Below are 12,822 nucleotides of genomic sequence, written 5' to 3'. Positions count from 1 at the left end.
GTTTATCATGTAAATGCTGTATTTTATTTACAGGTCTTTTACACTATTGATGAATAGGCTAATATAAAAAAAATACAAATAATTATGACGCCTTTCTCTCTCAACATGATCCGGTGTGACTTGCACACATGTGCATGCGACTTATTTTCTGGCAAATACGGTCAGTTAAAAAATTTTGCTGTATTATTACAAAATGCATAGAGTGGAGACCATTTGGGCAAAAAAACTAATAAACAAACAAAAAAACATATTGTGTTCATTACCCCCACCCACATTTGGGCTTAATCACTGTTATTATTAGGAAATGTATTTAGGTGTAGACAAAATCAGTTATGTTTATTTATAAATATGAACGTACCTCGCATTTCCCGGACACTAGCCGTTAGTCTACTTCTTTGGCCTATTTTTTTTAGCTGGCCAGTTCTCAAAATCTGTGTGGAAAAGCTGCGGAGCGAGGAGAGAACGCACAATGGCTTTGCTTTGGAAGTTTTTTATTTTTTTATTTTTTTTAAAGTTTAGTTGCCAGAGAAAATAACACACCGTTTTGTTTAACATCAATTGATACTCAATATGAATTAAATAAATAAATATAATGTCAGAGAATGCACAAAGCGCATCCTTTTGAGATGTAAATTATAATACATTTTAATAAAACACACAAGGCCTACATCATAAAACTCAGAAGATTATGTATTTTAATATATTATATTATAATACAAATAAAAAGGCGTCATACTTCAGTCGAGTCCCAAAATACACGTAGGCCTATAGGCTAAATCAGCGTCTTCACAGCAAGGGAAATGATTGGAGTGGGACTGTGTGCGGCACAGCTTGCCCTTTATATTGTACAACAGACCAATTAAATTATGCAGAATAACTTTTTATATGTTTGGTTGACTGTGTTTCATTTTGATAATGAGCAGTCTGCGATATGAAGCAACGCCAGAACTGATATCCTACTATGTTGTGTGAGAGCGCGATGCGCGAGCGCCATCACTTGGATTTGTTCCACTGCTGGGAAATAACTTAATACTCTGTTATTTAGTCATACAGATAATATGACATCATCCGAAACAGTAAAATGTATATTTTTATTTGTGTACATTCAAAATGACTACAAAATATCATGCCATTGAAAAATAAATAAAACAACATGATGCGCTGCTTTAGCGCGTCTCGGTCTCTTTAGATCTTTCTGGCGCTCACCAAAAATGAACCAAAATACAGAGAATAGCCTTCTTGGCGCGCCTACTTTTGAAAGTCAACATTTAGATTATTTAACATTAAATGCATGATATAGCCTATGCCTGAGTCACTTTGGAATAAATCAGAGCGTGTTTCATGATAAAACGTGACTTAGCCTATACAGTCGAGAAAATAGGCAAATTCAGACCAACTGCTGGTCTACACAGAGAGAAAGCCCTGTCTAAGCTCTTCTGTTGTGCCGAGCCATTCGTTAGTCTAGTTGTTTGATGAGAAAATTAAATGTAGCCTATAGTTGCAATACACGCGTTTTGTAAGCTCCGTGCAACTGCTGCAGCGGACTATTATTACTAGAATATTAGAAGAAATCTAATACTCAAGCTGTTTTCTCATTTTTCTACTCTTAATATTAAATAAAAAAACGACTGAACGAAAGATACACGGATTCTCTTGAACCACCACCGCGTTTGCGGCAGAAAACTACTGCAGTGCAGCCAAAATGCTCTGTTCGACTTATCTGAGATCCTTTACTCTTCCCTGTGGATGACCTGTGACCTACTTTCTGTAAGATCTGAATTTTTGAACTTGAATTTTTGAACTTGAATTTTAGAACTTGAATTTTAGAACTTGAATTTTTGAACTTGAATTTTAGAAAACTGAATTTGAAGTTCCGAATTTCTTCATCTTGAAAACTTGAATCTGTATTTTTTTAAACTGAATATTTGCACTATACGAATTCAGAACAAAAAAACGAGCTGTTTGAAAATACATGTCTATAAAATTCAGCCATAAAAACATTTCAATTTGTTAAATTTCAAACGTTCAATATTCGTTTAAAAAAAATCAAATTCAGAACTATTTAAACTACCACCTAAAATTCAATTTAGTTAGATTACACTTGCAAATAATTCAAATTTACACAATTCAAATTCAAATCATTTTGTCATATTATAAGCTCCATAAACTGCAGTGAAACAAAGACAGTCTCAAAAACACGGTTTGAAATCGCTGGTGTTTCTGACGTCACAAACTACCTTGTAACCAATCAGATCAACGTGTGATCGTCAACAAATGGATCTCTGAGCTGAGTGAGTGAGTGGAGGTGGGGCTCATTTGCATATTCATAGAACCGCTTCTACTAAATGAGGCAAGGGTGTAGAGTTACATTCAAGCTATTTTAAGGTTTAAATATATAAACTTCATATTGACTACAGGGGGACTTTAACATAAAAAAGCAAAACACACCATTTTTTGTTTGTCATTTTCTGGAAGTAGAGTTTAAAAATCTTGCTGTATTTTTGTGTAATTTAGAAGGTACACCACCATCTTGCTCCGACAAACACGTAAACCCCGACTTCCCAGCTCGTCAATACAAACTTCCCAGGAGGACTTGAACGCACCATCTATGTATGGGTGAGTAGTTCTCAGCAGGGAGAAATGCCATTTAATGAATTTGACTTGAATAGGATGCGAGCACGAATCAGCCAAGCTAATGCGAGCTTGAGCAAAAATAATGTGCTCTTGTTGCAAAGCCTCGGGCCTCAGAGTCCCTGACAGCAGCACATCATGCTTTATGTTCATAATGCACATGATATATGAAGACCAATGGACGTGCTCACAGTGTTCTGTTTCACTCACACACGCTTAGCCCTATACACGTCAAGAGGGCTATGAGAGCCTTATGTCATCGCCAGAACACAACATCTGGGTCCCTCTAAAAGTTTTGGAAGTTGCAATTGAATAATGACATTCTTCTGGTGGTTTTCAGAAGGATTATTAACGCAACTCATTTTTTAGCATCGTCACATATTGCGTTCAGTGTTCACAGGGCACGCTGAGGTCCCGGTAGCAGCTCGCGTTTCGACATTATGCATTCATCACCAACAGGGACAAACATCTGATGTTCCTTATGTGGACAAATGTACAATGCATTTACACTTTTTTCCATCTAAAAGAATCCATCTATGCCCTTCCATAACCCCCTTTTATCCGCAAACACAGTCGGTCTGTAAAAATAATAGCCCTCTAAAAATGTGTTTCCAGTGCGGGGAAGCGAAGCATTCTGAGGTAATCAAATAAAACTGCCCTCAAAGCTTTTAATAAAACATGGTCGTGTAGGGACACTCTTTTTTTAAGATTAATGGCAAAAGGGGATTCTTTTTTCTCCCACTCGTTTCTTTTATTCCTCAATAATTCATTTGCGGAGGGACGAAACGAACGGTTTGTGTTTATGTGCGGTATTGGCTGAGAGGATGAAAAATCCGTCGTGCCACCGAACATCCCACTTTTTCCAGTGGCCCTTAATTAGCGTCCACGCTTAAAAGGCCTGACGGTTCCAATATAACAGCTACTTTTAATATTCGTGGACCAGTCGCTCATGTAATTATTGGACAGGGGTTGGATAAGGATACAGTACTTTGGCCATTTTTATAACACAGTTATTCTGTTTTCGTTTTATGTTTCTTTTAGAGGTTTCCACTCAGGAGAATTTAAATGAATAAAGCACCGCGTAAAATGGAAGCTGATTAATACGCTCATTGAGACATTAAAAGCCTTATAGCCTTGTAAACTCGCCTTGCAAACAGCTTTATTGGCTTAAGATATTACATTTTATCTTGCTTGGGTTATTTATGTATTTATTTAATTTTTGGGTGCACTCAGTATATTGAATGCAGCACTATAACCTGAAGCCATATTACAAGCACTACTTTACAATACAGACATTTTTCCCCAGTCATGCACAGCTTTCTACCATAGCAGTTGCAATAAAAAGTCAACAAATACTAAGTCCTGTGTTGTAAAATCAACATGTAAATTCTTAATTTATGGCATGATTTGTCACAGCGTTTAACTGGCATGAAGTGGTACGGCCGTGGCCTCCATTGATTGGGGCAGGCATTAAAAGATTAAAAGGTTTATCATCTGTCTGCGTTGTTGACGGCAGTCTCGAGTCATTAGCGCCATTAGCATTAAGCCTATCCCATCAATAACAGCCCGGGTGAGCGATCTGGCTCCCTGAGAGAGTGATCCCGGGGCGGGGGGTGGCGCTGCCAGCTTAGCCTGTGCTCTTCTGGAGTCCCTGATCTGCTCGGGTAAGTTTGTCCAGGAAGATGAGTCAGCTACACTGGGAGAAATTAAGAAAGAGATGAGACAGAGAAAACAGCAACGTTCTTGTTTCAGAGCCTCGTGGCGATTGTAGAAAGTGTCTATAGTTAAGAGATTTTGCTATATCATTTATATCACAGTATGTAAATGTATACATGTAGCACAGTTAAGTTATTTTTATACTAAAAATAATGGTATTTTGAGTATTGGTATGGTATTTTATACTACTGATAATGGTAATTACTTCCTTCTGCTGAACACAAAGGAAGATATTTTGAAGAATGTTGGTTATCAACTGTTGATGGACCCCATTGACTTCCATAGTAGGAAAAAAAATACTATGGAAGTCAATGGGGTCCATTAATTGTTTGGTTACCAACATTCTCCAAAATATTTTCTTTTGTGTTCAGCAAATTCATACAGGTTTGAAACAACTTGAGGGTGAGTAAATGATGACAGAATTTTCATTTTGAAGTGAACTATTCCTTTAATATCTGCCAACTCTTTATTGTGATGCTCCTCCAACAGACATTCGACTGACTATAAGTAACTTTGCGACTACATGTCAACTTATTCTAACCCTACCAGTCTACTAATAATCTACTAACACTCTAATGAGAGTTACAGTAGTAGACATGTACTGTAGGCGCAACGTTACTTATCCCCAAAAGGATGTGTTAAATGGTCCATCAAAATAAAGTGAAAACACAATAACTACTGTCTACCGTATCTAGTGATATATATTTGTATCTTGAAATAAGCAGTTGGTTGTATTGCCTACTTAAAAACACTCTGTTAGACATAGAAGAGTTTACATGTTTACAGTGGTTAGAGTCATTTTGCGTTGCAGTGTAAGAGTCTGTGGTGTGTCTTTTCCAGTATCTCAGCATCAGCATGTGTTCACTCGGCTGTCACCATGGTGGGTTTCCTTACAGTTACAGTGGGGAATGAGTTGTGTCAGTGTGTCGATATGAGTGTAGTTGACACCCACCACACTGGCTCCAGAGCTTCCCACTGACGATCTCATCGCAGTGCACGTCTATCACTGTGAGTGTTGCTGTCAGTCAGTGTCTCTGCTGTGAATGGCTCGCAGACACAGGAACGCATGCACTCTACAAGTGCACAAACTGACACTTCAAACAGGGTATTTTAAATCTAACTACATCATTATGCCCACACAGAATCTGCAAACAGGATTTTGGACCAATGAGATTTCACTGGGTAGGGCTAACTAGTGTGACACTGCAGAAAAAAACAGAGACTGCATCCGAAAGCGCATACTTCCCTACTATAGTAGGCGAAAAAAAGAAGTATGTTCATATTCACAATACTCACAGAAAGTACCTGGATGACCTACTACTTCTGGTGAGATTCTGAAGTGTGCATACGATGGACACTTTACTATCCCATGAGGATTTGTGAATGGCAGTGAAGCGACACAACTGCCCCCTATTATGGGGGGGTAGTGGCACCATTGCTGTCACAGTGTCTGGTTTGTGTTTCCCTGGGTAACCACTAGAGGTCCTCTTCCCCCACGGTGTCATTCACTCTTACTACATTTCCCATCATCCTGTTCTGTCACTCATTGATTCATTGCACACAGCTGTCTCCCGTCACCTTGTTAGTATCTGTGTATATATACCCTGTTTGTTTCAGTGTTTGTCATGGAGTCCTTGTATTATGTCAATGCACTTCCAGAGGTCTGTTTGTTCCATGTTCTTGTTTTGTTTCTTGGATTGCTTTCATGGTTTTGACCCTTGCCTGGACTGGATACGATTGTGGATTACCCAATAAAGACTACTGCACTTGGATCTGTCTTTCTCGTGTGTGTGTCGTGACAGAAGGACTCCGTCACAACAAAGATCCAGCAGTATGGGTTCCTGTATCCATACTCCAACTACGAAGAGGGAGAGGAGACCGCAGAGGCAAGAACCGTCATCTGGTGAGTCAGAACCTCGGATGACGCTGTTTGAGTGCTTCGCGCTGTGGGCTCGGAAGACTGAGGAGACCATGGCGATCAACTCCCCTGAGCCCCCTTCCAGTACCACAGCTAACGCCTGGTCAGCCAACACCCCCCTCTGTGAACAATCTTTTGAGGGAACCCGTCTGGCCAGGTTTCGTGGGACTCGTGGAGGCCGCAGGGGACGAGGTGGCCGAGATGAATCCCGACACCATTCTCCACTCTGGCCCCTCTTCGAACCTGGGCCGGTGATGCACAACCCAGAGCTCCCTTCACCGCTGGTCCTGTCCAGCCCGGAGCCTGCACCTCGCCATCAAAAAAGGCGGAGGAGGAGGAAGACTTCCTGCCTCCCCAATGTACCAGAGGCCGTCCCCGAACAGCCCGCTGTCGTCCCGGAGGCCGTCCCCGAACAGCCCGCTGTCGTCCAGGTGGCCGCCCGAGGGAAAGTCTCCACCCTGGCCGCCCGATGGACTGTCTGCTCCGCCCTGGCCGCCTGAGGGAAAGCCTCCGCCCTGGCTGCCCGATGGGTCGTCTGCTTCGCCCTGGCCGCCGGCTAAGCCATCACCTCCTGTTCCTGTTCCCTTTCATGGACCTGGCCCCCCATCCCTCCCCCTGATCCTCCACCATTCCACCTCCCTCCTGGACTCTTTGTTTTGTTTTTTTGTTTTTTGTGGGTCTTGGAGCGTCTGGTAGCCGCTCCGTAGAGGGGGGGTTATGTCACAGTGTCTGGTTTGTGTTTCCCTGGGTAACCACTAGAGGTCCTCTTCCCCCACGGTGTCATTCACTCTTACTACATTTCCCATCATCCTGTTCTGTCACTCATTGATTCATTGCACACAGCTGTCTCCCATCACCTTGTTAGTATCTGTATATACCCTGTTTGTTTCAGTGTTTGTCACGGAGTCCTTGTATTATGTCAACGCACTTCCAGAGGTCTGTTTGTTCCTTGTTCTTGTTTTGTTTCTTGTTTCTTGGATTGCTTTCATGGTTTTGACCCTTGCCTGGACTGGATACGATTGTGGATTACCCAATAAAGACTACTGCACTTGGATCTGTCTTTCTCGAGTGTGTGTCGTGACAATTGCCACTAACTATAATAATAAAAAATAAAAAAAATTTGGCGGAAGCATTTGGCGGAGGTGAAGTGGTAGTAGGCGGAGTTTCCTTTGCAGCGCTATATGTACGCAGCAGTTCGGCGCGAGTCTTCAAACTGCACGGGCAGCGGGTAACATTAAGCTAATACGGAAAAGTTACATCCTACCATGGTACTGTAAAAGTTGCGGCTGCATGTGAGTTATCCTTAACAATCATCAAAGTATAACTCAATATCAGCCGCATTCTGAGTCTGACAATGTCATTCGTTCTTATCCAAGGCCATAGCAAGTGTTATTAGCTTGGGGAAATACATCTAGTGAAAGGAAATTTAAGTCCATGTCCAGCTCTAAATTGTAAGGAATTCATATATTTGATTTTATAGTACACTTTACAATAAGGTTAATTTGTTTATTATTCATATTAACTAACATAAACTAATCATGAGCAAAACATTTGTTAGGCTACTGTAGGCCTATTTAATAATACAACTTTTAATTGTTTGTTCATGTTATGTCACAGTCAGTGCATTAACTAATGTTAACAAATGCAACTTTTGATTTTAATAATGTTTTAGTAAATGCTGAAATTATTATATACTAAGATTAATAAATGGTATAGAAGTGCAGTTCATTATTAGTTCATGTTAACAAACTTAACTAATGAAATCTTATTGTAAAGTGTTACTGATTTCATGATAGCTAACACTTTAATGAATACATAACATTTATAACATCAACATAACTAAACATGAATTCCTCATAATTACCTTCTTGATTATCTGTTTTGTTTTGTTTGGTAAAGTAAATCATATTTAGTAATATTATCATAATTTCCCTATTTTTTGTTTGATGTGTTATGCATTCTAATTGTATCAACATCTTTTCATTGGTAATGAAGAAAGGCTCTCTGACCTACTGCTGCTCTCCATCGAGCGAGATATTCCAAATAATTGTGAGGAAGTCATTCAAATATATAAAAACACAACAGACAGACAGGTACTGCTCTAAATACATGTGATTTATTTAAAAAATAAATGTTTTTTTTTTAAAAGTGCCCTTTTTGGTCCTTCCGCCCCTGCCCCGGAGGAGGTCTGTGCACGCCACTGATGTGAATAATCAGTGGTTAAAATTCATCTTTACCACAATACCACTGCAGTATAAAGGGGGTCACACACCGGACGAGAAGCGCAGCGCCACGTCTTTAAAATTAGAACACATTACTCTCTATCAGTGTACACACACCGGCGGCGCCATTCGGCGTCTGTCCGCGGCGTCCAGCTACGGCTCAGGACCTTGTTCAAAATCCTGCCGCGCCACAGAGCGCCATTTACATAGTTTTATATGTACATTTATTTGTCTCAAATCGTCGTTAATGTATACTGACTTCACCCTGTGCTGCAATATACATTTAGTTTTACATTAATTTACAGAAATCAGCTGCGTGGATGAAAACTGCTGATGTTATCGGATTTTCAGGTGAGATTCTCAATTCATTCCGTTAACGGACGCTCTGAGGTAAAGTGTTCAGACTGCAGACTTAGCAACGATTGTATTTAATTGTACAGTAGCCTACAATCATAACATAGTACATACATTATCTCACTTCCATAATGTCATTAAACATAACAATATTGCTGGCCATAAACTGAGAAAGTGCGCGTCCGGTGTGCGATACCTCGAGTTGTCCTAGACGCGACGCGGCGCTTCGCTTCTCGTCCGGTGTGCTACACCTCGAGTTGTCCTAGACGCGACGCGGCGCTGCGCTTCTCGTCCGGTGTGCGACCACTGTCTATGTGTGCGACCCCCGGCCTTAATCCTAAACTTTTGAGTTCCCTTTATTTCACTGACGACTGCTTCTCAAATCTCAGAGTTCAATGCAGGATTCACAAACCGCTTGCTCTTGAAAGATGGTGTTCAAAATACTTAGTTTTGAGTTTTATATTGTGTAGGTCTAACCCACTGTCTAACTGAAATACTTCTGTTAATCAGTTGTGGGCCGCTATTACCTAAAACTGTGTCTATAGATGAATATCAGATGATGTCACCAACGTCTCCTCACTGACGTCACTCACTTCTAAAACTTGTCTGCCGCCATCTTGAGTACCTGATTCACGTCAGTTACAAAGGAACTAGCTAGCTATGCCTTCAATATGTTGTGCGGTGGGGTGCAACAACAAAAAAGGAGACGCCAAAATATCCTTTTACAGGCTAACGTTACCTCAGGACGAAAAAAGACGCCGTAATTTGCGGGTGGGACATGTCCCCACCACTTTTGAAACATCTCGCGGCACGAATGTACCAATACAAATAAACAAAACATCTCCAGTTAACTAGCAGGGCATTCATTTCGTTCGTTTGTTAAATAAGAGGCGATCTAGCGCTGAAATGTGTTGTTTCTGAAATCAAGTGATCAAAGTGCTCGTTGCCGCTGCGATCAGTGGCGCGGATACTGTGTTTGTCTTGTTTGTCTTCACTCGGACGCGCGCTTCAATGTGGAGAGACTCTCTATTCTTTCTGGTGAAATTACAAAACAAACTGCACACAAACGTGTCCCTGCCTGATATACAACCACTGATAAATATAATCGGTTTTGATGAGAAAAAAAAAAAAACGATATGAGTGCGGATTAGAACCCAGAACCTCTGTCACACTTGGCAAAAGTTCTGTCCCTGGCCTGGACCATTTAAACACACGCTTAAAATAGTCGGATCAACATATAATATCATTGAATGCCAGGATTGGTAGTCCGGTAGCAGCGGACAGAGGCTGGAAGTACGCATCAGGTATCGTGTAGGGATCACACCCTAACGATATTATTTTTTGAAAGTAGCGTTGCAGTCGAGGTGCGAAATGTTGTCTTTCGTATGAAGCTGTAAATAGTAGCAAGCTAGCTAGTTAATGCTTGTCAGTACCATAGACGGTACTCGGTAGGTATTCAAAATGGCGGCAGTCAACTGGAAAAAGAGCGGATGACGTAAGAGGTCACGTGACTGATATTCATGTATTAATGCAGATTGTCTGTCATTCTCACTACTTTGAGGAAAGATTAAGCATGGAGCAAGATATGTTTTACCAACGTTTATGTTACATCAGTCATTCACGCTAGAGCTCGGCTAATGTATACATTGCATACATGCACTGTTATTGATACAGTTTCCACGTGTTCACCGCAATATATTAGAATAATACTCCGTAAATAAATTAGTACAAGTAAAATAATCGGTTTGTTGATGGACATGCACTTTTTAATGCTGATGGTGAGGAATTACAGTTGCAACATCTCATAATGTACCTCAAACTAAGTAGCGTATCACTGAGAAACGTCCTGCTCGAGTCGTCCTTGCGATGGAGGTTCGGGTTGAATGACTTGTTCTTCCAATGTTTCATCATCGAATTGATGCGCTCGGATTGATTTGGTAAAAATCGATGTCATTGTTCGTTACTGTGTTTAGTTTACGGTGTAGGAAGCCTCAGGACAGCTGAAGTTGTTTTGGCAATGGGCGTTTTTTTTTTTTGACACGCGCTGTATGCGGTAAACCAATCACAACAGACTAAGCTGTATGGCCAATCAGAGCAGAGTAGCTTGCAGAAAGGCGGGATTTAGAGAGATTGATTCATCTGACGAGTCGTTTGAGAATCAATGAAAATGCGGTGATGTGCAAATGTATATTACGAGGAAATTAAACAGTTTTTTGACCTTTGATGCATGTAAACATGTTGTAGGAGACTCCAAAACAACATTAGGAAACTTTAAAATAGCATAATAGGGGCAACTTCAAATTCAATTTAATTCCATTCAATTTGACCAAAACCGAAATCAAACATCATTGTTGAGGGACACACACAAAATAGGCTAGAAGATACTTTGTTTAGTTGTTTCACAATCAAGTCTTGTTGTTTGATAGCTTGAATAATTCCTTGACTAGGCTACATATAGAAAAAAAACTGCATAATAAACAATGCATTTTTCAAACATTCATTTTGTGCAGTTGCATTGTTTGTTTTCATATACCAAGCTGCAAACTACTGGATGCGTGTTATTTTGACCGATACTGATAAGAAGATAATAATTTTAATGTTATAGCTGATAACAGATTAAAGATAATTCAGATTAAAACAAATATATGCAAAAATTTTACAATTAAAACATACAAAAGTATGGATTTGTTATCTACAGATTTGAATTATAAGTGAATAATTCATATCTAATTATCAACAGATAATAATTAAATACAGATTAAAGTATAAGTAAATGCTAGATGAAAGCAAGGGTTAAAAAAAAAATACAGAAATCCATAATGCACAATTAAAATCCAGATTTTTATCATTTTAAAATCTCTCGCCCCTCTTTAAACAGATCTGTGACTACTTGACTCATAATGGCAGCTGAAAGCTTTCTCAAAAAAGCCCAAATATTTAATAAGCCAAACTACAAGTTGAAGAGATGCATAGAACTTGTATAAAAGACTTTCAAATTCTGTAGAAACCCAAGGTATAATTCTGTGGGCGCAGATTCTGTGCTCTCCTACACATCAGTTTAATTACAACCTATTCTAAGCTCTTTCATATCTGTAAAACAAGTCAAATGTAACGCGTCAGCACATAACACAAGAACAAAAGATGAAAGACAGCGGATTTGCAGTGGATAAGTGGGTCAGTTTATTGTCAATACCTGTAGGTCAGCCATTTTGGCTCTTCAGCGGACTGTCAGTGGCAGAAGGTGAAGTATTTTGGCTCTACAGCTCGTCGTGAATTGCAGGGCTGTCAGTGTGGTCCAGAGCACCTATCATGAGCAATGCACCAGTGCTGTTGTCCCTGACTAGTATAATGAAGGAATGATCCGCATAGAAGGTTTTTGGCTTCTCCACGTCCTCATCCTCATGCATACCGTCGATGCTGCCAGATTCAGGGGACAGTTCAAGGGATGTCCAGTGCAGCACGGCTCCCAAGTGGAGCTTCCCCCGTCCCATGCTTGATGCGGTGGAGAAATCAGCTGACGTCTCGTTGCACGCGTCTACCAAACCCAATGTGGCCAGCTGCTTCTGAGTGAGAGTAAAGAAGGGAAAAAGAGAGAAGTATGGGGAAAAAAAGAGTGCAAGAAACAGAGCGAATTTAATGTAATTGTATTCTAAACAAGCAGCAACCTTCCTGTCTCTCTCTTGAAACCAACACGGAAGTGACTTATACTGCAATTCATCGACTGGCCACTAGAGACAGGCTCCAAAAGAGAGTCAATCCCATTGACTCCCATGTTAAAATGCCAAACTTTACAGCAGAAAAAAATATGTTTACAGCCTGGAGCAAAAAGTGGTTTTGGTCTATATAGCTCATTTTGCCCTTCATGACAACTGTTAATTTATTTTATTTTATAACTCATCCATTTAAATTATATTAAGCCTTAAAGTTCTGCATAATTAAGGGCGTGGCCACTTGAGTGACGGGTGGATTGCCGCTGCGGTC

At 40.3% G+C, this 12,822-nt stretch overlaps 1 protein-coding gene and 1 long non-coding RNA gene across 5 annotated transcripts in view; one reads left to right on the top strand and one right to left on the bottom strand.

The window, feature by feature from the left end:
* Positions 1-12,822, top strand: part of LOC309482674 — a 460,652-nt gene that overhangs the window by 342,950 nt on the left and 104,880 nt on the right. The window lies entirely within an intron of this gene.
* The window catches only part of serpinh2 (serine (or cysteine) peptidase inhibitor, clade H, member 2), a 35,513-nt gene continuing 25,640 nt past the window's right edge, over positions 2,950-12,822 (bottom strand). For 3 of the 4 annotated variants that reach the window (XM_082147895.1, XM_082147896.1, XM_082147897.1), the window contains exon 5: positions 11,127-12,404. In XM_082147895.1, the coding sequence (XP_082004021.1) occupies positions 12,099-12,404 (306 nt within the window). In that variant the 3' untranslated portion in view covers positions 11,127-12,098. Of the gene's footprint in view, positions 4,328-11,126; positions 12,405-12,822 lie in introns of those variants that run through there. The other variant, XR_014200288.1, reaches the window with a different exon arrangement.

Source organism: Leuciscus leuciscus (genome assembly GCF_965113295.1).
Source record: "Leuciscus leuciscus genome assembly, chromosome: 2".
Taxonomy (NCBI): domain Eukaryota; kingdom Metazoa; phylum Chordata; class Actinopteri; order Cypriniformes; family Leuciscidae; genus Leuciscus; species Leuciscus leuciscus.
The sequence above is the reverse complement of the archived record's forward strand: the minus strand, read 5'-3'. Positions and strand labels throughout refer to the sequence as shown.